Here is a 25,585-nt window from a genome sequence, read left to right as displayed (position 1 = left end):
AAGGCAAACCTACTAAGCGTACCTGTACTATCACAAAAAGGATTTTCTATACACTTTGAGAATAACAAATGTACAGTTTCTCGCAAAGGAGAGATATATTCCACAGGTAGTCTCAGAAATGGAGTCTTTGAACTGGACTGCCAAGGAGAAAAGGCCTACAAGGCAACAACAGCTACCACAAAAGGAGAACGAATTGAACTTTGGCATAGAAGATTTGCACATCGCGATATGCAAGCCATAAAGGAGCTGCAGTCTAAGGACTTGGTAACAGGTATTAATATAAGTGTATGTGGCAATGATGATGAATTATGTGTTTGTTGTATAAAGGGAAAGGCAACTCGACCTTCAGTTCCCAAACAAAGCCAAAGGTGCTCAAGGCAACCACTTGAACTAATCCATACTGATTTATGTGGTCCTATTAAACCAGCATCAACAGGAAATAACCTTTATATATTGTCTTTCATTGATGACTTCTCGAGATATACAGTGTGCTACTTGCTGAAAGAAAAATCGCAGACTGAGCAGAAACTGCGTGATTATGTTTCCATGGTGTCTAACAAGTTCAACAGGAAACCTCAAGCCTTTCAAAGCGACAATGGCGGTGAGTATGTTTCCCATGCCGCACAGAGATTTCTCAGGGAAAATGGAATCCAACATAGATTCACTGTTCCCTATAACCCCGAACAGAATGGGGTCGCCGAGCGCAAAAATCGTTCTATCATGAATATGGTCAGATGTATGTTAATAGATTCAGGACTTCCCTACAGACACTGGGGAGAAGCGGCCATGACTGCAATCTACTTACAAAACAGATTGCCCACTAAAGCTACAAACAAAACTCCTTATGAGTTATGGCATAATAGGAAGCCAAGCATAGAACATCTTAGAGTATTTGGATGCAAAGCATATGCACATATACCAGAGGAAAAGAGATCTAAACTAGAACCCAGAGCCTTAGAAGGCATCTTTGTAGGATATGCTCCAGGATGTAAGGGATATAGGATTTTTAACCCAGAAACTAACAGTGTTACTACAAGCAGAGTTGTGCAATTTGATGAGCGACATAGGAGCAACCAGAATGCTGCTACACGTGACCCTTCAGAGGGAGAGAATGATGACAGCCAGCTGCTGCTGTATCGGCCAGATGACATCGCTACGCAAATGCGACCAGATATCCAACCCGGTGATGAGGCAATGGGTGCAGCCACTGAGCAGATGCAACCAGAAGCCCGACCAGGTGAGAGAATAAAGGCGGAAATTCCCAGGCCAGTAGATGTGCCTGAGGAGCCAGAGCCCGCTGCAGAGGCAGAGGTGACTCAGGACCTTAGGCGCTCTCAGCGCGTCAACAGAGGAGTTCCAGCCGAGAGACTGACCTACCTTGCAAGGTCATCGCCACCACAAGAACCAACTTCATGGGCCGAAGTTCAACAAATGCCTGAACCAGAAGCAAAGAAATGGAAGGAAGCAGCACAAGAAGAAATAGATGCTCTGCACAAGAATAAAACATGGACTCTCACAAAACTACCTAAGGGTAAGAATGTTATTGGATGTAAATGGGTTTTTAAAGCTAAGAAAAATGAGAATGGTGTAGTTGAGAGATACAAAGCTAGATTAGTAGCCAAAGGATATTCTCAGATTTATGGAACTGATTATGATCAAACTTTTGCACCAGTTGTAAAATATTCCACAATCAGGATGCTTTTAAGCATAGCAGCTTCTAGAAACATGCAAACAGAACACCTGGATATAAAGACTGCATTTTTACATGGTGAAATTGAGGAAGAATTGTATATGAGTCAACCTCCAGGGTTCATAGATGAACAGAATAAACACTTAGTATGCAAACTTCAGAAAGGACTTTATGGTCTTAAGCAAGCTGCCAAATCTTGGAATGATAAACTGACCAAAATGTTACTTGGTCTAGATTTTAAACGAGGCAAAGCTGACCTCTGTCTTTACAGTAGATACAAGAATGAGAGATGGACTTTTATTTTGTCTTATGTTGATGATCTTATCCTTTGTTATGAAAATTCAAGTGATTGTGCTGAAATTATATCTCATCTAAACAAGGAAGTTGAAGTGAAACGCTTGGGTAATGCTAATTTTTATTTGGGGATCCAGATCGAGAGAGAACCAGATGGCAGTTACCTTCTCAGCCAAAGACAAAAGATATTAGAACTACTGGAAAGTTTTGGACTAGAAAATGCCAATCCAATGCCTACACCAATGGAAGTAGGTTTTCTGAAAGAAAAGGAACCAAATGAGCCTCTACCAGAGAACAACGGGTACAGAACTGCCATAGGCAAGCTTCTTTACCTAGCAATGACAACAAGACCTGACATTGCAACAGCTGTAGGTATTCTATCCAGGAGGGTAAGTAAACCCACTGTGAATGACTGGACCGGAGTAAAAAGAGTAATGAGATATTTAAAGGGTACTGCAGATTCTAAACTAAGGCTGCCAGCTAGTAAAAATCCCACACTATTGGGATACGCTGATGCAGATTGGGCTAAAGAAAATTCAGATTGGAAATCCACTACTGGTTATGTGTTTTTCTATGGGAATGGGCCTGTAACTTGGGCCAGTCGTAAACAAGAAATTGTGGCCCTTTCATCCACTGAAGCAGAACTTGTGTCAGCTTCAGAAGCATGCAAAGATTTACAAATGCTTTTGATGTTACTTAAAGATTTTGGCATTACAGAACCTTTACCAGTTAACATGCTAGAAGATAACCAGAGTTGTACAGCCCTTTCTCTTTTAGAAGGAAATACTCCGTGCACAAGACATATTGGGACATGACAGCAGTTCGTGAAGGAACTTCAAGCACAAGGAATTGTGAAGCTGCACTACTGTCCCACTGAAGAAATGACAGCGGACATCTTTACCAAGCCGCTGCCCAGAGACAAGTACCAAGGTCTACGAAGTGACCTGAACGTTGTGAATGTTGACGACACTCTGAGTCGAGAGGGAGTGTTGGAATAGGCGACTCAGCCTGCCTTTGGACACTGGGGGGTGCTGCATGCCTCTTTGAATGTAATGTATAAGTCTAGCAATCTGCCACTCTCTTGTCTAAGGTGGGAACGCCTACTGACTCCTCCTATCTTGCCTCTGTGCTTCTTGGGAGATTTCACACCTTCCCTCATGCTCTTCCAAGAGAAAGATGTAAAGCCACCATGCTCCTCATGGAGCCCTTCTCTTTGTCCACAAACCCTCTTCCAGCCTCGCTGCCTATATTTTCAGGCCGTGGTATTAGCTTAGAGAATGTAACTCTATAGATAGGTTCTTTCCCTTGATATTACCAGAAGATATTGCTATGGAGAAATCTGCTACAATAAACTGTAAGTTCTATCTTTCTATGAATTTTGTCTGAGGATTAATTAATGCACGTTTGTGAGGGTTTAAACGCTTCTGACTAAATTACTCTGCTATGTTACTCTGCTAAGTTACTAAACTAAATATATAAAATACCATAAACCTCTAACAGTTAGTACAATGTCCTGTTTCCCATGCTGGTCCGCTAGATGCTTCTGGGAATCTCACAAGCAGGGAATAAACAGCTACAGCACACCTTTGCTCCCTAAAATGACCCAGCTTTCCTCACTTTTTTCCAGCCAAGCTGTTCCTACCAAAAATCCCCTCCTTGTCTATTTATTAAAAATTCTCAAAACTCCCCTGTTCTCTTAGTATTAGCCCCAGAGGATTCACTGTGTCAACTACTCTCACCTATGGCATGAATTAGGTCTGGCAGTTGCAGAGAAAAGAGAGTTGCGTTTTTGGGAACTTGTTTCTTTTGGGCTTGGCAAGCCTCCTTTTCAGCTTGAAGCTCAAATCTCAGGGAAAGACTGGCATACACATTTCAGCAAAATTTTTGGAGCACCTTTGTCCCCATCCTTGATTGATGGCATACCGAGGCAAATTTCCTACTCCAAATTCTCTGTATCACCTAATTGGCTCCCAGTTACTGAACCTGAGATTAGAGATCTTATCAACTCTCTAGCCTCAGGAAAAGCTCCAGGAGAGGATTTTATTCCTTGGGAACTACTTTTTTTTTAAATAAAATTTTTATTGGATTAGAATCATTTAATTTCACATTACAATCAATTCCCCCATTTCTCAATTTCTAACCCCCTCCCTTTCCCCCCCTTTTTGTAGACTTCCAACAGTTTTCCAACCCTTTGTCCCTTTTCCCTTACTCATTTTAAATTCATCTATCTAACAAACATATACTTTCCCTTTATTCTAAGCAATAATTCTTTAACTATTTTTAATACTCTGTACCCTATCTTTAAGTCCCTTCTTCCATATTAGTCAAACAATTTGTCCCATTTTTCATAATTTCAAATATTTCTATAAACCATAAACCATATAAACCATACATTCATATAAGTCAACCAATTTAACTTATACTCTATATGTTACTTTTTCTGCATATCTTATCTTCATTCTGCTTTAGTTATATTTAATTATATTATTATTTTTATTCTACTTTAATTATACATCTATATAACTATCATCAAAAGTTATCAATCAATTTAACCCATATATATCTTCAAGTAGACTTATTCAATTTAGTACATTATACAATTTTTACCAAAAGTAATATTAGTTAGTCAGTCCTTATAATTAGTTATTTTCTATCAATATTCTATATATTATTCTATATATAATAATCTAACAAAGTCACTGCTTAGAAATTCTCGTTTGCCTCTCCACCCCCCGGTAAAGTCACCCCCCTCTGCATTTTATTATGTTTCAATAGTTCTCGAACTGCCACAGTTCTCCTCCCACCTCCCATTTCTTCACCAGATATTGTTTCAGCTTCTCCCAGTCTGTGTTGAACTGTCCTGGGTCAAGGTTTCTCAATTTTCTTGTCATTTTGTCCATTTCCGCCATATACAGCAATTTGTAAATCCAATCCTCAATAGTTGGCACTTCTTGTACTTTCCATTTTTGCGCATACAAAAGTCTAGCTGCTGCTGTCATGTAAAATAACAATGTCCTATGTTGAGCTGGAATGTCCTCCATTCCCAAGTTCAGTAGCAGGAGTTCTGGGTTCTTATTAATTTGAAATTGTAAAATCTCACTTATTACTCTTATTATTTCCCCCCAGTACTGCCTAGCTACCTCACACGTCCACCACATATGATACAGGGAACCCTCATGTTTTTTACATTTCCAGCATTTGTTAGACGTATTCAAATTCCCTAGCGCAATCTTCTTTGGTGTCATGTACCAACGATAAATCATTTTGTAAATGTTCTCTTTAATATTAGTACACGTCGTAGTCTTCATTGTATTCTTCCACAAGTATTCCCATGCCTCCATTGTTATTTCTTTGTTGAAATTTATGGCCCACTTCACCATTTGTACTTTAACTATTTCATCTTCAGTATACCATTTCAGCAGTACCTTGGAAATTTCCTTCTTGTCCTCTTTTAAAAGTGTCTGCTCTAGTTCCGAATTCTCTGTTCTTATACCTCCCTTTGCACAGTCCGAATTGTAGAGATCTCTGATCTGTCTGTACTGAAACCAATCATAGTTTGGTGATAACTCGTCCTGTGTCTTTATTTTAAGTTTAGAAGATTCTATTCGGGTTATCTCCTTATACGTTAAACACTGTTGCTCAGTATCGACAGCTCTCGGATCTATTACCTCATATGGAACCACCCATAGGGGGGTTCCTTCTTGTAAATAGTCTCTGTACTTCTTCCAAGTTGCATATAGGCTTCTCCGTATGTAATGATGTAAGAACATAGAGTTCGCTTTTACTTTATCATACCATAGGTATGCATGCCATCCAAATATTTTTTTATATCCCTCTAGGGCCAGTAATTTCTTATTCTTCAGCATCATCCAGTCTTTCAACCACACTAGGCAGATTGTATCGTAGTAAAGTCTTAGATTGGGCAGTTGCATTCCGCCTCTTTCCTTTGCATCTTGTAAAACTTTCATTTTCACTCGAGGCTTCTTGCCTGCCCAAACAAAATCTGATATTTTCCTCTGCCATTTTTCAAACTGCTTAGAGTCTCGGATAATTGGTATTGTCTGTAGCAAAAACATTACTCTTGGTAACACATTCATCTTAACTGCTGCAATCCTTCCCAACCATGACAAATTCAGTCTATTCCATTTAATCAGATCTTGCTCTATCTGAGTCCATAATTTTTCATAATTATTTTTGAATAGATCTATGTTCTTTGCAGTCAGTTCAATTCCCAAGTATTTCACCTTACTTGTTACTTCACAGTCTGTTATTTCCATTAACAATTGTTGTTTTTGCTTAGTCATATTTTTACATAATATCTTTGACTTCTTTTTGTTAATATAAAACCCTGCCAAATCTCCAAACTCCTTAATCTTCTCTATCACTTTTGGCATGTTCTCCGTTGGGTCTTCTACAATTAACATTATATCGTCCGCAAATGCTCTGACCTTATAAGAAAAGTCCTTCATTTTTATTCCACGAATTTCTTCATCTTGTCGTATTTGTATCATCAGAATCTCCAATACCAAAATAAATAACAGCGGAGACAACGGGCAACCTTGTCTTGTTCCTTTACTTATGGTCAGTTTCTTAGTAGCCTCGTCATTCACCACAATTGCTGCATTCTGGTCTCTATAGATTTCTTTAATTGCTCTTATGAATCTTTCTCCCATTTGTAGCTTTTCCATAGTGGCAAACATAAAGTCCCAGTTCAAATTGTCAAACGCTTTTTCAGCATCAACAAAGAAGAAACCAACCTCTTTATCACAACGCTTATCATAATATTCAATAGCATTGATCACTGTCCTTAGGTTATCTCTGATTTGTCTATCTGGCAAGAAGCCTGCTTGTTCCTCCTCAATAACTTCCGAAAGCCATCCCTTCACTCTCTCCGCCAATATCTTCGCAAAGATTTTATAGTCATTATTAAGTAACGATATAGGTCTGTAATTTTTCACATTGGTCAGATCTTGGCCCTCTTTGGGGATCAATGATATGTTAGCTTCATTCCAGGTGTCTGGAATCCGTTGATCCTTTAAGACTCCATTGATCACCTCTTTTAGGAATGGTGCCAGTTCGTTGGCCATTACCTTATAAAATTTAGCTGTAAGTCCATCTGGCCCTGGCGCCTTTCCCAGATTTGTTGACTGTATTGCCTTTCTTATTTCCTCATCCGTTACTTCGTTATTCAATCTATCTCTCCAAGCTTCTGAAATTACTGGGAGCTTCATTTTCTCCAAGTATGTCGCTATTGATTCTTTGTTCACCTCTTTCTTATTATACAATTTAGCATAGAATTTATAGAAGGCTCTACTAATGGCTGTCTGTTCCAAATACGTTTTGTTATCTTCACAAATTTTATTTATTGTTTTCTTTTTCTTTCTCTTTTTCAGTTGCCATGCCAAATATTTCCCAGATTTGTTTGCTCCTTCAAACGCTTTTTGGTTCAATCTTTTAAGATTCCACTCCAATTCTTTGTTATTCATTGCTGTCAGCTGTTCTTGAAGTATTTTAATGTCCTGATAAATTTTCTTTTTCCCTGGTCTCTTCTTTAACTGTATTTCTTTGACTTTTATTTTCTCCATAATCTCCTGTCTCTTCTCCTCTTTCTTTTTTCTGGCTCTACCATTTAAATCCATTAGTATGCCCCTAATTACCGCCTTGTAGGTGTCCCAAACCTTGTTGGTTGGTACTTCTTTATTCATGTTGTATTGTATGAAGAACTTTGTCTCTCTTCTCAGCATCTCCATGTTTTCTCCCTCTTGTAACAAGTCCTCATTTATTCTCCATCCTTTCCTTTTACTCCTTCTCCCCAATTTCCACATAATTGGATTGTGATCCGAGCCTACCATCGGCATTATTTCCACCTCCTTAGTCCATAACGCTAAATCTTTTGAGGCCCAGATCATGTCAATTCTCGATAGTGTAGAATGTCTTGCGGAGAAGAACGTGAATTGTCTACTTTTAGGGTTTTGTCTTCTCCATACATCTTCTAAGGTTTCCTGTTGTATCAATTCAAAAAAGAGCTTTGGTAACAGTCCTCTTTTCTTTTGTGCAGTTGGTGATTTTGTATCTAATTCCAAATTTGTAACTCCATTGAAATCTCCAGCAAGAATTATCTGGTCATATGAAAGTTCATCTAGTTGCTTCCTCAAATCCTCAAAGAAGCTTTCTTTTGCTCCATTAGGTGCATAAATTCCGACTACCAGCACTCTCTTTAAATTCCATATACATTCCACTGCTATGAATCTGGCTTCCACATCTTTCATTACAAACTTTGGCTGCAGCTCCTCTTTTATATACAGCACCACTCCTCTTTTTTTCTTATTAGAGGCCGCTGCAAAATCATTGCCCAATTTTTTCGATTTTAAATATTTTACGTCCTGTTTTCGAATATGGGTCTCTTGCAAACATACAATATCACATTTTTGTTTTAATAGCCAGTGGAAAATGCTTTTTCTCTTATTCGGTGAATTAAGTCCATTTACATTCCAAGATAAGACTTTACACTCCATAATCATAATCTTGTTGTTGGTAAGTCCTTTTCATTGTCCCTTAAAAAACGCTCCATCTCTCGTTCAGATCTGATACGCTTTTTGGCCCCTCCAAATTCAAAGGACACTCCTTCTGGTAATTCCCATCTATACCTGATTTTCATGTCCTTCAGAATCTGAATTAGCGCTTTGTATTTTTTCCGATCTAGTAACACCGATCTGGGTAATTCCTTCATAATGATAATCGTCTTGCCATCAATCTCCAATGGATCTTGAAACTGTTTAGTCACAATCTTCTCTTTCATATTTCGAGTCGTGAACTGCACAATCACGTCTCTTGGTAATTTCCTCTGGGTCGCAATTCTTGAATTTACACGATATACCACGTCCAGGATAGCCACAACTTCCTCCTCCTCCTTTCCCAGGTATTCAGCTAACACCTCAGTAATCTGTTCTTGCGCTGTCTTTCCTTCCACTTCCGGCAAGCCGCGAAATCTCAGCTGCTTCTCCATATGTTTACTTTCCGCAACCGCCATTCTTCCCCTCATCAGTCTCATCTCTGTTTGTTGCGTATCAGCTAGATTCTCCACCGCGCCTTCCACTACTTTGACTCTCTGCTGTGTTCCTTGCAATTCATTTTGCATTGTTTCCATACCTTTCTTCACTTTTGACAGCTCACTTTTCACTGTCTGTTTAACCTCTTTGATCAGCTCCGGTTTCATGTCCTTGAGTTCTTTAATCACTTCTAAGAGTTTTTTGTCTAGATTTTCTATTGCCGATTGCCACTCTTTTTTCGACATCGTGGGGCTTGCTTTGGCTCGCTCCCACGAGTCCGCTCTCTTCCTTAACTCCGTGGCGTAAAATTTAATGTCTTTTTAATTTAAATGTCCCGGTCTTCTTGCAAAAAAAAACTTTTAAAAAGTCCAAAATGTCGGGCGTCTTTTCTCTATGGTTCTTCTATGATTTTTGTAATCCAAAATGGCTTACTTCCTCTTCCGCTGAAGCCGCGACTCTTCCCCTTTCAAAGATGGCGATTCCCTTCTTCCTGCCCTCCGGCAGGGGCCGCTTCTCTCCAGCAACTCTATTGTTATTACGTACTTCCTGTTTCCCGACTTCCCACAGTAGCTCTCGTGATGGTAAAATTTTCTCACAGCTCCATAACCGCAAGTATTCAAAACAATAGTCCAATTTCTTTAATAACTTCTTTAAACTTAGTCTTTTTTCTAATACAACTCTTGCCGAGTCTTCCCCTCCTTGTAATTAGCCTGTTGCAGTTTGAAAATCTACTTTTATTCTTCTTTACTTTTAACAATCTGTCCCGTATCAGAAGATAGTGATCTTTACCTTCTCATTCGCTTTCCTTGGGTTGTAATCACTGTTTCAATCTTAGTTTCTCCTCTACTCTTCTTTCCCCTATTGAAGCTTGGGTACGTAAGTCTTATGCCAACTGCATTGGCCCCGAAACTGCCGCAGAGATCGTAGCCGACCTGTCACAGGGTGGGACCTCAAGGGTCGGGAGAGGGTCCATTGCGCAGAACCCCCCCTCGCCCAAGATCGACGCGCCCTGAGGTCTTGGGCGTTCTTTGCCTGCTCTCCGCCTGAGAGCAGTCGGCCGCGGGCTGAATTGCCCCCGCCGGCTGCTTAAAACGGCAGTCCGGTCAGCTCCGCAAGTGGAGCTGCGTCAGACCTCCATAAATCCCAAACCGGAAGTCATTCCTCAGGAACTACTAAAGTCCTTTCCTGACTGGTGGTCGCCAATACTTGCCAGAGTCTTTATGCAGATTAATGAAACTGGCGTTTTCCCGTCAGGATGGAAACTGAATATTGTAGCTCCAATTCATAAGAAAGGTGATAAAGCAGATCCAAAAAACTACCATCCCATAAGCTTGTTGAATATTACAGCAAAACTTTATAGTAAATATCTTCTGCATAAATTGGAGGACTGGGAAATTTCTAATAATGTAATCCACCCCAATCAGGCTGGCTTTAGAAAGGGCCAAAGTACAGCTGAGCACTGTCAAAATCTTTTATCAATTAGCCCTATCAGGCATAAATGGCCCCACTAAAGCCCTTTTTGTAGCATTTGTAGATCTTGCTGCTGCATTTGATTCTATAGATAGAAATCGTCTCTGGAAGAAGCTAGCTAACACAAATATAGATAAACGCTTGCTGTTTCTTCTTCAGGAGTTACACTCAGATATCTTTGCCAAAATCAGGGTGGATACTTCAGGCTCTTTAACAGATGAAATTCCAATTCTTAGAGGGGTTAAGCAGGGATGTGTACTTGCTCCCATGCTTTTTAACCTGTACATAAACGGTATAGTGCACAGGTTATTAGGTCCTGAGTTTGTTGCCCCCTCATTTGGTCATCAGAAAATTTTGATTCTTTTATATGCTGATGACATGGTCCTGCTCTCCCTTACCCAAACTGGACTAAAAAGGTTACTGCACCAACTAGGTGAATACTGCAAAGAGGAGGCCCTCAAAATAAATTATGACAATTCCAAGGTCACGGTGTTTAGAAGGCGGCCCAGAAGGACCACCTGGAGTATTCATGGAATCCCCATTGAACAGTGCAGCTCCTATAAGTATTTGGGAGTGACCTTTAGCGAGACCCTACATTGGAATATACATCTGGATATTGTCAAATCCTCCACTTTAAAAATAATAGGGGCAGTTCTGAGATTTTATTATACCAAGGGTGGATCTCTTGTAGACCCTGCAATAAACCTGTATTTATGTAAAGCAATCTCCCACCTCCTTTATGGTATAGAGGTCTGGGGTTGGAAAGAACATATCATAACCCGTCTGGAATCAATTCAAAATCTTTTCATTAGACGATTGCTTGCACTACCCAGGGGGACCCCTGCAGCCCTAATGAGGGTGGAACTTGGTCTGCCTTCAGTCAGAGCTAGGGTTCATTTGGCCATACTTAAATTCTGGAGCTAGGGCAATACTGTTATTACAAACACTTTCAGCAAGCAATGCTTTCAGCTGATGACACACAGTGACTCACCCTGGGCAGCTTGCTACAATAACATTCTTGTTCATTATACCATTCCAGATGATTTGTTGGGGGTCTTAAATAATGGCTCCAGCTTACGAAACTGGGTCTACAGATGTGATGCTCTTTTGGACAGTCTTACAATTTCCCAGTCCAGATCTTCCCCCTGGTTTAAACTGATCAAAAGAGATCATGTTAGATCTCCTTATTTAGTGAATATCACATCCCAAAATCTCAGAAAATCATTTACCTTCCTGCGCTTTCAAACAATGCCGACAGCTTTACTTACAGGAAGATACCATCAAACCCCAATGGCTCTCCATCTCTGCATATGACTTCTAATCTCAGACTTCATGCGTGCTTCAACGAAGTCTAAACAAGATTATTTTAAAACTGCAAGCGAATTATAATCACATATTTAAGATAGAATATTGTTTGCTTTGATATAAGCTGGAACTAAAGCATTCATCACTTGACATTTATAACCATTAAAACAGATTAATACAAATCACAATGAGTGTAAAGTGTGTGGGTGTAGGGGGAATCACCTTTTCTCTACTTTGATAGATACTGGGGAAATACCAGCTTGACACACACTCCCTTTCTATTCATAATATGAACAAAGGACTTCTGTTCTACAATTAAGTGTATTTTAACTCCCCTAGTATGGTAGAGATAGTGACACTGCAAAATGGGGATTGGGGTGAGGCATGGCACAGAAGAATTACAAAGTAAGAGGAGAGAAAAATGAAGGCATCGCAGGTTGGTGGAGGGCCTTAGCAACATCCCAAGATTGTCTTGGCCTTGTTCTGTGATGCAGAGTGGTAAGCTGTAGTACTGCAGCCCAAGCTCTGCTCACGACCTGAGTTCGATCCTGGTGGAAGCCGGATTCCGGTAGCCAGCTCAAGGTTGACTCAGCCTTCCATCCTTCTGAAGTCGGTAAAATGAGTACCCAGGTTCCTAGGGGTAAAGTGTAGATGACTGGGGAAGGCAATGGCAAACCACCCCGTAAAAAATCTGCTAAGAAAACGTCATGATGTGACGTCTCCCCATGGGTCAGTAATGACTTGGTGCTTGCACAGGGGACTACCTTTATCTTTGGCGGGGAGGGGGTTGTGCTTTGTAGCCATGAAGAATTTTCTTTTTAAAAAAACACTGCTAAAAAAGTCAGCAAACAGAACCAGGAAGCTAGAAGTGATGTTAATTCTGGTCTGCCTTCCCTGCACCCCAGAACTGCAGGAAAAGTAAAATAAATTGAAATGCATTCTCTAAACACAGGATGATTCCAGCTTCACTGAGCCCTCAAGCTGATGTTGGGCTGCAGGAATTTTGTCCCCACACTCCCCGCCCTCGAAAACCCTACTCAGAACTTTAGGAGAAATCCAGATAATATTGTGCATGCATGTGCGCTTTCTCTTTCTCTCACATACACACAGTGTGTGTGTGTGTGTGTGTGTGTGTGTGTGTGTGTGTGAGAGAGAGAGAGAGAGAGAGAGAGAGAGAGAGAAATTATCAGGAATAACCTAACTGAATTGCACTTTTCCCTTTTTAACCCTGGGGCTTGTAAAGATTATAGCAATCCAACTGATATCTGGCAAGCAGAAATATACAAATAGAGGAGAAGTGGAAGGAACTTTCTAGAGGAGAGGTGGAAGCAGGGCTTTTTTTCAGCGGGAACAAGGTGGAACGGAGTTCTGGCACCTCTTGAAAATGGTCACATGGCCAGTGGTCCCGCTCCCTGATCTCCAGTCAGAGGGGAGTTTAGATTGCCCTCCGCGCCGCTGGAGCGGCACAGAGGGCAATTTAACTCCCCTTTGTCTGGAGATCAGGGGGGGGCACCGACCATGTGACCATTTTCACAGAGGGCAATTAAAACTTTAAAAAACTCCCCCCTTGTTCCAGCTGACCCAAAGTGACGTCATTGTGTGGTCTTGAGTTCCACCACCTCTTTTCCCAGAAAAAAAGCCCTGGGTGGAAGGATAGACAGATTCAGAGAGCAAGGGAAATCAAGACAGAGTGTTGAATTAGGATCTGGGAGAGCCAGGTTCCAATCCCACTTTGCCATGGAAGCTTGATGGGTAACCTGAGACCAGTCATACTTTCAGCCTAATCTATCTCACAGAGTTCTTATGAGGATAAACTGAAGGAAAATAATGTGAGCAGCTTAGGGCCCCCATTGTTGAGAAAGGCAAGATATAAATGAAGTAGATAAGATTTTCAGAAATTAGGGAGTGCCAATCTCTGGATTAAAAAGAAAGCTTTTGTTCACAGTTTTTTCATTTCCCTGAATAGGAACGTTCTAATGAGGAGGAGGGGTTGTTGGTCAGCCCTTTCTCCTGTAGCCTCGTCTTCTCCATGAAGCAGGCGTTCAGAACATTTCCTGAGAAGCAGGCACGGCATTTGTATGTGCCTGTGTGTGTGTGTGTGTGAGAGAGAGAGAGAGATCATTTCTGATGCAACTCGTTGGAGCCCCCTGTGGCAAAGCGTAGCACAGATCTATTTTGTGTTATGATGCTTAAGCAAACAAATCTATAGCTAGAAGAAAAGACCGGGGGTGGATGCCTCCTGCGTGTATGTGTTTGTGTATGTGTTTGTGTGCATGTGTGTGTGCACACAAGAGCCCATTGCAACCGCAATACACAGGCACTCATAATGTAATTGTTTTTAATATGCTGTTGGGTGCCCTGGGGACCATCTTCTGGTGGAGGAGCACAATATAAATTAAAAGCAAACAATTGAATACCATGGTGCAGATGCAATTCACTACACGGCATAAATCTGTTTCTATTATCATTTCCTCGGTATATGTCCCTTCGTCCCCAAGCATATTTGGCAGATTTAAAGTGACTTTTGTGTTGCAAATTCTGGGGGCATGAGGGGGAGGAATCCATCACCTCCTTCCCTCTTGGCACTTAGGTATTTTTTTCATGTTTAATATTAAAGCCAGTCTAATGAGCATTGGTCTCTCAGATTCACCGTATAGTAAGAAGTGCCTTTCATTATATAAATTGTTAGGAATGGAAAAACAGAACTCATTTAAATGAGATGTAAGAAGGAGAATAAAAGAGAGAGGATCTGAAGGAAGGAAGCTGTAATTTATACAAAGAGAGATTGTGCGTTAATGCAAAGAGAGAGTGTTAAATTAAATGGGTGGAGATTTTGGGGGGATAAAATGACACAGACAGGTCTGCTACTTGTATTTGTAAAATGATGGTACGAAGGTTGTTATCTAAAATGCCTTTCATCGCCTAAATGCATTTATGCCCAATTTTACTCAATTAAATATCTCTTGCTGGTGACTATTTAAAACAATTTGCTGGAACAATAAAAAAAATGAATTGGAAATCTTTTATATGATTAATTAACTGGGTTTTAAATGTTTTCCGTTTCCAAGAATGTGGGTTAAAATGCTAATTATTCTAATTTCCTATGTTTTCCTGATCAGCAAAAAGTTTTCCTGTGTTTCTGAAAGATGCACAGACTTGGCCTTTGGTGAGCCTTCAGCGGGGGGGGGGGGTGTTTGAAAGCTGGGTTCATGTAATGATTGGCGCTCAGCCCCACTGCTTCTGGGGAAACAGCTATCTTTGTTGGGACTCATCCGGTAATGACTATATCTTCCGTCTACAGGTAGCCGTTAAAAAGGACCCTGCTGTGGATGCTTCATAATGATCCCTCTGGGACGGTTCTCTTCTCCCTCTGCATCATTGTTAACTGGCTCCAAGTACAGATAACTATCTCTAATAGGTATCTGCCTTATTGGAAACCAGCCATGATAATTTCCCTTAGAATTCATTAGCCAAGGAGAAAATGTTCTGAAGGCAGCAGATAGAATAATATGTGGAATTATTTTTCTCTTCCCACCAGCCCTTAAGTGTTTTGATTGACAGCTCCCCCTTTTAAATCTGCAATCACTATGTTGTTTCCAGTGTCCAAGGGAGATGCCAGATTCTCCCCCCCCTTCTTTAAATAAGAAATCACAGCCATAAAAAGTGCTTCCTATTCAATCCCCCACGCTCAAATGCTCATTGGCAGAGGAAGGAAGCAGTGCAGCGCTGGCTGTATATTAGACTGTTGCAGGCAGGCTACAATAGACGCCAGAGCTTACTGGCCAACAGCAGCCACTCACAGCTTCAGCCTTAAGATTGGTAACCAGTTCTCCTCTTCCCCAAGTTTTGACTGGGATGCACTTTGCAAGGGAAAGCAACCAGATTGGGAAGGGACTGCTTTCCCCATTTAGCACCATCTACAGGGAACAGCTTTTTGTAAGCATCTGAACTGCAAATCATTTGCTCATTCGGTCTCATCGAAGAGCAGCATCTGGAAGCTCCAGGCCGCAATGGAGCTCTCCACACTCCCCAGTGCTGAAATCTACCCTGACTACTACTTCAACAGCACCTTACAGGACTTCAGCTCGAGTTCTCTCACTATGTCCAACGACACAAGACCATATGCCGCGAAGAACACAAGTTCGATCATCATAGCTATTGCTATCACAGCCCTGTATTCGGTGGTCTGCGTGGTGGGGCTGTTGGGAAATGTCCTGGTAATGTATGGCATTGTGAGGTAAGGGCAGGGCTCTGGGTAAGAAGCCCCAGCTTCTTCTGGGCTGGAAAGTGCTGTGCATATCTCCTTTGCAACAGTTTCTTTATCTTGCTTCTGTGGGAAAGAGACTATGCTGTGAGTGTGAGGGAAGAGCAATAGAACTGAGGTGTAGCAGCAACTTGGAGATTAAAGTGTGCTGTTATAACACAGTATTACAGGCTGTGTGTGAGAGAAGGGGGAGGGGGTCACAGGCAAGTCAACAGAATCATTTTAACAAAAACATAAAGAGAAGTGGGGTGGGGAGAGAGAGACGGCTAAAGGTTGTGCATGTGAGTGTGTACAGTTTATTGCATTGAATATACTCTGGGCAAGAGAGACATAATTTTGTGTTAGCAGGGAAATTTTGTATGTTGTATATATTTGTGTGTGCACTGAGTGCTAGAAGTTTGCATAGCAACAGATCGTTGCATGTGTGGAATTTGTTGATTCCTCTGTTGTGTATGCATTGGTGGGTGAAAAATGATAGAGCATTGTGTGCTAACTGTCGGAGTAGGGACCACTAGTGGCAAATCATGCTGTGGGATGATGGTTCTGTGTGTGAGACTATGGTTCAAATGGGTGCCAAAACTGTGCAAAAAAGGAATGTTCTATGTGCAATAAACCAAGGGGAGCAGCAGCATCTCGTCACAGAACTCCTCTTGGCTTGCAAGTGACACCGTTTGCACCACTGAACGCACCAGGAATCTCAGAGGTATTGTTCTCTGTGTTTGTAAAGGTGGGGAAACAGGATGTCATTCATCAGGCAAGACTGTTATTCATGTGCCTACTTTTAGTGTGTGCGAGGCTGTGCTGACTTTAATTAGATATGTGCAACTGAGGATGTGTGCGGAAAGTGAAAGGGCACTGAACACACATGTTTATCTCAGCTGTGAAGCAAAATCCATATGCCTGTGTGTTTGGTGCTGAGAATAGGCAACCCCTTAAAATCATTTTTGGAACTGAGAAGAACATATAACACTGAAACTAGAGAGTGCCCAGCCCTGGAACCCTTGCGCTCTAAGCATGGGGTGTTCCTTTAACTCTTGAAGCTGGCTGATAATCAAGTAGTACTGACTGTAAGGAGAAATTTCCAAGAATTGTATGTGGAAAGGTGATAAATACTCCTTTTCAGAAATATCCTGGAAAAAATGGTAAAATCCTGGTCTTGGGAAGTGAGCAGCACTGAACTCTTTATGCAATCCAGTTGTTCACTGTCTAACCTTATGCTTCGGTTTGCTTTAGAACTGCACCTTTTTGTGTCTTTTCTAAATCAGCTTCATGTGGGGCCAGCTACAGCCTTAGGGAAAGCCAGTTCCTTGGCTGTTAATGTTTCTTGATAATCAAAAGCCTACTTGGGATCTTTCTGATTCTAAGTGCATATTTGATAACACATGCTGGGGGGGGGAACTGCACAGAGACCCCCCCTTCCATGTTAATGATCCATGTTAGCTTGAGGCTGTGAGTCACCATTCACACATTCATTGGGGGAAGAGGATGTGACAAGCATCTTTCTGAGTCATGCTTAGTGTAGAATATCGAGGATTGTGGGCTGGAAAAGCAATCTGTGTTCACAGAGTGAACTCAAAAAACTCACCCTTAGATTTTTACCATGCCTGCGCATTAACCAGAGGAGAAGCTCTAGTGATGTTCCCCTTAACTAATATAATGTCCCTGTAACCAAGCCAGTCACAGTGATGAAGGTGATCAAATTCTGTGGCTTGAATGTTGAGAGTCTCTTGGTGTAACTGCACAAATCCATGTCCAATTGATTTCTTTGCGTTTTTTTTTTTAAAAATCTGTGCCTGGCAATGCTAACGATGGGAAATTTAGATGAGACATTAGAATCACAAAGCTGTAAGTCAATCTGAGAATGTGTGACTGGCCTGAATTTACTCAGCAACCACCAACCTTCAGTGATAGAGGTTTGAACCCGGGTCTCCCAGCTCCTAGTCCAGCACTTTAACCACTGCACCTTAATGGTACACCATCCCATTCTTTACATTTCCTGGAATCATAGAAACATAGCACTGGAAGGAACTCCGAGGGTCATCTAGTCTACCCCCATATACAATGCAGGAAATCCGTAGCTACCCCCTTTCTCCTGTGACATTTACTCAATGCCCAGAGGAAAGCAAAAAAACCCCTCCAGGATCCCTGGCTAATCTGGCATGGAGGAAAATCCCCTCCTGACCCCAAATTGGTAATGAGCATTATCCTGGGCACAAATGAAAGTCTACCCCTCCCAATTTAGCATTATTTGCAAATTTAATGAGGATCCCCTCTATTTCTTCTTCCATGTTATTTGTTAAGATATTGAACAACACAGGACCCAAGACAGATCCCTGAAGCAAGTTTCTTTAGTACCCTAGGATGCAATTCATCTGAGCCTGAGGACAGGCTTTTGTTTAAAGAAGCTCGGTGTTTACGCACCACCCCTATGCCTATCTTAGGCTACCACCCCCTTCCTTCCCAGGCACTGGGTTCCATGGGGCATTTGGAGCTGCCGTAGGAGAGGGGAAGCCAAAACATCTTTCTCTATGGGTGGACATTTTTGTGCCCACAGAATTGTTAGTCCAGATCCAACATGTTTGTTTTTTATACGGTACTATTTTCTCCGGTGATGGTGGAGAGCGCTATCAGGTCACCGCTGACTTATGGCGACCCCTGGTGGGGTTTTCAAGGCAAGAGACTAACAGAGGTGCTTTGCCACTGCCTACCTCTGCAACTCTGGTTTTCTCTGGAGGTCTCCCATCCAAGTACTAAGCCAGGCTGACTCTGCTTAGCTTCTGAGATCTGACAAGACTGGGCATGCCTGGACTATCCTCATCATATCAAAAATATATAAACTGTTAATTTTAAAAGGGGGGGGGACTCTGAAAATTAAGGAAAATATGCAGAAAAAAATTGCCTCTTTAGTTGATGTAGCAAATCTGATCCTTTCTTTCTTCCACTGCAAAAAATCATCAGACACACGTGTGAGGTGTAGGATTGTCTTTAGAAATCCTGCTACCCCACAAGCCATCCAAAGCACCTGGCTTCTGACAAATTGAGAGTTAAGGCAATCTGCAAAAGTTGTAGGAGGATAACGATCAGGATGGATACAATATGAAATGGCTGTTGTGGGATCCATGTATTGGGAGAAGGCTGGAAAGAAAGGAAGGTGAAGGAGGGCTGCCTAAAGGCTTGGCACAGTGGCAAGTTCAGCCCCACTTACAGCTCATCTTGAAGTTCAGAGGAACTCAGCAAATCAGGACAAGAGTCAAGAAAGCTCCAGGTTTTCGCTTGTCTTGATTTTCACCTGCAAATTTGGAACAGAGCAAGTACCTCACGAGGTCATTCTGGCCCAGCTTTGGCTGCAAACAACATAAATGCTGACTCACAAGAGGAAAATAAACTCACACTATTAAACGTGGCCTCTACTGATGCATAAACGGTCCAGTCTGTTCCTTCGCTGAGATCGTATTAACCTCCTCTCCGTCTGATCCAGATGCCAATGGGGACTTTCAACCAGGGTCAGAATTTTAGCAGGCCATTCATTTTGCAGCCAATATCCTGCCGTGTCAAGATAGGGAAATTGTAGGACTTTATTCCCTAAAGGTTATGGATTTGAGTTTTTATTATTTTTCACAGTGGATGGCAATTCCAGATCCATACATTGTGTATTATACACCATTAAAGATTTGACTTTAATACTTTGATATCTTCAAAGCTTGCATAGCTTAAGATTTTCTCTTGCCCTTTGACAAAGATGAAGTCAGAAGAGGAGCTTTTAAAAAGGTTTTTTCTTTTAAGTTTCAAGTTTTAAAGTTTTTATTTATGTTATGCTTTCTTGTATACAGTGCTAGGAGGACACATTTTCAGCCCATATTTATACATTCAGTATATCACCTATTAATAAAATAAACATATTATGCTGCTTCCTTGACATTCCAGTTATGTTGTAAAATTTAGTGAACTGAAACAGAACATAACATGGAAATAAAGAATCACTGTGTGGATTCATGGAGGGCAGAAGCAAAACTGAAACAAGGATGTTTGAGACTGAACAGCAGAGATAAGAAATTTGAAATCATCTCTACTTCTGAGACAAGTTTAAATTTCTGATTAGAAACAGCCTCACTGGGCAGGAGTAATTGTTATTTATTTTGGGGAAAGGGATTGTGGCTCAGCAGTAGAACATCTATTTGGCATGCAAATGGTCCCAAGTTCAATTCCCAGTAGCTTCACGTTTTTTTAAAAAAAAAAATCAGGTGGTAGGTGATGTGAAATTATCTGAAGCTCTCGAAAGCTGCTGCCAGTTAATGTAGCCAACAGTGACCTTGATGGCGCAAGGGTCTGATTCATTATCAAGCAGCTTCACGGGACCCTGTAACCTGCTGGACAGTGTGTGTGATAACAAATTGAATACAAGGGCAAAGGATCTGACCCATTGAAAATATGCTGTAAAATTTATTCTTTCTGTTGACAACAGAAGTATTTCCTGGAGCAATAATTGCTCACGTACATAGCGAAACATCCAGAGGTTGCAAATTCTACTCGATATCCTGAGAACAAAGAATTCGGGGATGCCTTAGTTCAAACTTTTAAAAAGAGACTTGTGGCACCTTAAAGACTAGCAGGTTTATTGTGGCCTAAACTTTTGTGAAGGCTGTAGCCCTCAAAAACTAATGCCACTATAAATCTGTTCTTCTTTAAAATGTTACCAGGCTCTTTTCCGGGTTTTGCTGCAACCCCTCTGGATTTTCCTAAGTGAAGGGTCTTGCACATACTTTTGAATATGTGAAGCTGCCTTATACAGAGTGAAACAATTGGTCTATCAAGGTAGGTCTACTCTGTCTCTCTGGCTAGTAGAGGCTCTCCAGAGTCTTTCACTCCATCATATTATTATTATTACAGTCCATCACCAGAGAAAAAAGATAGAAAACACAGAAACAAGCAAAATATGCCGTACAAGATAAAATGGATCTGGATCCTAATACATAACATCAAAAAAAAACCCCTATCTGCCATATTAAAAACAATCCCCACAAACCAATCAGCTAAAAATATAATGGTGCGATACTTAACCAGAAGGCCAGTATATGCTGACCACCTCCTAACCTTTAAATCAGGGCTGACAGCAGATGCAGATAAAAATTTACACAAACCCAGACAAAATATGACTAAGTTTATAGTGTTGAATGCAACAAATGCAAATGCAGGTTATAGTGTTAAATGCAACAATTGGTTCTTCATCAGCATTGCCTGGCGAGATCTGAAGGGAACGGAGTTTAATTGCTTGGGAGCAAAACTTGGCTATTTGCCGAGTAATCGCTGAACTCTTGTAAGACAACAGCATATTTATACTGGCTGAATCAGAGATGTCTGTAGATCGTTCAAGTAGTGGAAGAATATACGCAGAATGAATCTCAATATACAAGGGGCAACGAAAAAACACATGTGCCATCGTCTCTATCTCTACCGCTATTGCATAGGCAGAATCTCTCTGCCCAGGGGATCTTCTGCTATCTGCCCTCCACTCCATCCTTTTAAGTGGTGATGCCAGGGGGATAGAACTTGTAACTTGCTGTGTACAAACAAATGCTCTCCCATGTGAGCCACTCTTGTTGGCATTGCTGCTGTTTTCACAGTTGCTGCCTTGTGACTGTAGGTATTAATCGATATGGTTTAGATTAGATTACTCGGCAGAAACCCCTGGCCCATGGAAAGGCCCATCAGTGGCAGGGTTTATAAATACACCAGGAATATGTGAACATACACCTTAGTATGTATGCTACATTGAGAAGGCAGGAGGGACTCTATCATGCACAAGGGACCAGGGCTTTTTTTCAGTGGGAACGTGGTAGAACGGAGTTCCGGAACCTCTTGAAAATGGTCACATGGCTGGTGGCCCCGCCCCCTGATCTCCAGACAGAGGGGAGTTTAGATTGCCCTTCGATCCAGTGGCATGGAGGGCAATCTCAACTCCCCTCTGTCTGGAGATCAGGGGGCGGGGCCACCAGCCATGTGACCATTTTCTCCAAGGGCAACCCACTGAGTTCCAACACCTCTTTTCCCAGAAAAAAAGCCCTGCGAGGGACTCTAACTTGGGTTGTTCATAGGTCAGTGTGCTTCTCCATTCAATGAGAGAACAATAATCATGCTGCTATTTAGGATGTGTCAAGAGCTCTTAATCATTGTTGAATTTCAACACTGATTTACTCGATGTACATAAAGATATCAGAAGTGTTATCAACATAACTGATTTTTTAGTAGCATTATAAATCACATTTGTTTAGGGTGGCATATAGGGATGTGGTCTCTGCCTACATTATTCTATTAAAAAGAGATGGACAGTAACAGGTCAAAGTTTACCCACTGAGCCTAATAGCTGACCAGAGATTTGAACTCACATACTCAAAAGGTTGGATCCAGCAATGACCAGAGATTTGAACTCACATACTCAAAAGGTTGGATCCAGCAATGAGTGGAAACATAAATGGACTTAGCACAGTTCCATTGGCACAAGGTCTGTGCAATACTAGAGCTTTCCCTCCCTATATTTTATAGTGTCCAGAAATTTGATGCACAATATCCTGCACTATTAGAAATGCAACTATATCAAATGTGGTTTGATATGTGTAAGCAGCTATCATGGTCTTCTTGTGTTACTGCTTTTACAAGAGTTCTAGCATAAGTGGAAATTTCACACAGCACAAAGTCTAGCATTGCAATCATCAAACCAAACTGGATTTCAGATGGATATAGTTTGCCTGCAATATCTGAAGTGCATATGTATGGGTGTTATACACACATACACACACCTTGATTTCATGGGGCAGCATATAAAGCAGATAATGGTACATAAGCTACTTTCCACAGATTCAAAGACTGCCCTTGATGATCCAGCACACTTGTTATCCTTTAGTCCAAAACTGACATGGCAGAAGAACGTAAGAAGAGCCCTGGTACATCACTTCAGGGATCCATCTAGTCCGATAGACAAAAAGTTACCCTGGAGAGCCAACAAATAAGGCATGGGAGACAACGCTCTCCACTCATGTCGCCTTCTAGCAGTGGGTTTCAGAGGTTAACTGCCTCTGATTGTGGAGGTGCCATTAACTAGCCATGGCTAGTAGCTACATATCAGCCACGAATCTATCTAATCTCTCATGTATGCTAATGTTCATCAGTACATCAACTGGCAGTAGTTTCTACAGTTTAATTACTCATTAAGTTAAAGATGAATTTCCTTTTCTTCAGCCGGGAGCTATCACTCATAAACTTATTCTTCCAGTGTACTTTACGGATATAATGAAAGATGAGTACAGAAAGGCTTTCACTAATATGCACCTAGATGTTCTCCCGCTTGCAGTTTTAGAAGGCTGGTTCAGTGGGATTCTGCAAAGTGAAAGAGTCTGCTCTTGTGACTAGAGGTCCATTGAGGATTTGCCCCATGCCACATCCCAGTGGCCAGGGCTGTTTTTCTGAGTGGAACTCCAGCCAACGTCACTTTGGGTCAGCTGGAACAAGGGGGAGTTTTTAAAAGTTTAAATCGCCCTCAGTGAAAATGGTCACATGGCCAGTGTCCCCGCCCCCTGATCTCCAGACAGAGAGGAGTTTAGATTGCCCTTCGATCCAGTGGCATGGAGGGCAATCTAAACTCCCCTCTGTCTGGAGATCAGGGGGCGGGGCCACCAGCCATGTGACCATTTTCAAGAGGTGCCGGAACTCCGTTCCACCACGTTCCAGCTGGAAAAAAGCCCTGCCAGTGGCAGAGATTCGAGGATGAGCGCAAATTCCTTTTGAGGGCTATTATGTCTCATTTCCCAGGAAGGTCAGATTAGGATAAAATAGTATAACTAATAGTATAACTACTGGCAGATAAGGCTAAACAGGGTCTCCTCTCTGCAGACGTACCCCTCCAAAAAATCAGGCTGGGCATATCAGCAAACTGTTGCATCGGAAGCGTGCCTTTCTATTAGGACTAAATTGGTGGCTGGGATTTGTTTTTGGCAATTATGCCTGGTAGCACCATTAAGTGCAAAGGAAATCAGAGTGAGGGTTGTGCAGCTGCCAGATTGCACCTAGGGGCATTTGTGAAAGCCTCCTGCCTATAGTACAATAATTGCAAAAATCCAAAAGTGTTAATGGGGCTTCCATTAGCACTTACTGACGACAAAATGCGAGCTAAGTGGCCAACAACTAGAACTTTGTTCTCAGGGGTCATAGATTAGAAGGTGATGCATTTTGCCCCAGCTGGCAAATGCAAACTGCCGGTGTGTGCGGCCTCAATTTGCCTCAGAGATATGCAGGGAAAGTAGAGGGGATTTAACCCTTCAACCCCTGCTTGACTGCCTTATTTGAAACTGTGTCCCTGTTTTGTTTTTAGCTTGTTAAAGGAGGGAAAATATGTTTTTAAAGAAAGCATCAGCTTCAGTTTATTTGTTGCAATCATTGCTTAGAACATAAACAAGTCAAGAATACATAGAAGGAGAAAATACTTGCTGTGAGGAATTCATAGCCTTGTTAAAAGCAATAAAGTTACCAGCCATATCCTTATTTTGCATGCTGAAGGACAACATTTTGCTACCTTAAGGGAGGTTTTATCAAAACAATCAGAAAGAAGGAGGTATAAAATGTATTAGATCTGCCCAGGTATTTGGATAGAATTAGGGTAATACATATTTGCTGAATGTCCTTCTAATATGAACAATATAATAGCACATGTTCAACTGTTCAACCATGCTTGATTGGTAGGGGCAGATACGTAGTAAGATTGAGAATATAAATATCTCCCTTCCAGTTGGGCTGATGGTCACAAAATAAAGTGGGCCACAGTAAAGACTCTTTGGTATTTAGGGAATTCTAATGTATAAAGGTAGTCTGCTGGGTCAAAATTTTTGCCACAGTTCCCAGCCCCAGGAGTAGCTTGAGCTTGAGCTCTATCAACTTGCTGTGCCATATTCGATTTTTTAATTCATTCTGTAGCTCCCAGACATTGAAGATGCTGTAGGGCTAAGGGATTAACCCATGAAGTTGCAATTTCTCATCAACAGCTCTCACCCAACCTGAGTGATAGTTATCTGAGGGAATTAAAGAAGTTAATCCAAGGGGGCTGAAGTTTAACATGAGCCAAACGCGTACATGCTTCCAATGGTACCACTGACCTGAGAAGGGCATTGGGCACAGAGTGCAAAACACCAAATGTTGAAATTTGGATTGGATTACTTCCAAATAGCAAAAATCTCTGTATAAACATATCTGGGAGCCATATAGAAGTGGGGATAACACCTTACCCCAAAAAACTTTAACGACTTAATGTATGTGTGAGCCCCATTTTGTAAGAAGAATCACAGGGTTGCAGAAACGGTTTTTTGTGCATTTGGTGACATGAGCAAGATGAGTTCTCTATGAGCCCATTGACTGGAAAACTATACCTACTTATTTAAAAACTTTAATTTGATTAGTCTCATGTCTATCAATCTGCTCTCTGTGCTTGAGAAATCTTTCAGTAATGGCAAGAAATTCAGTCTTTTGGAA

At 41.4% G+C, this 25,585-nt stretch overlaps 1 protein-coding gene across 1 annotated transcript in view; it reads left to right on the top strand.

Moving 5' to 3' along the window:
- Positions 1-15,818: 15,818 nt before the first annotated feature.
- The window catches only part of OPRD1 (opioid receptor delta 1), a 51,060-nt gene continuing 41,293 nt past the window's right edge, over positions 15,819-25,585 (top strand). The window contains exon 1 of the mRNA XM_054998865.1: positions 15,819-16,045. Coding sequence (XP_054854840.1) covers positions 15,819-16,045 — 227 coding nt within the window. The remainder of the gene's footprint in view (positions 16,046-25,585) is intronic.

The sequence above is a fragment of the Eublepharis macularius genome, chromosome 15 (assembly GCF_028583425.1).
Source record: "Eublepharis macularius isolate TG4126 chromosome 15, MPM_Emac_v1.0, whole genome shotgun sequence".
Taxonomy (NCBI): domain Eukaryota; kingdom Metazoa; phylum Chordata; class Lepidosauria; order Squamata; family Eublepharidae; genus Eublepharis; species Eublepharis macularius.
This window is presented reverse-complemented; position numbering and strand designations above follow the sequence as displayed.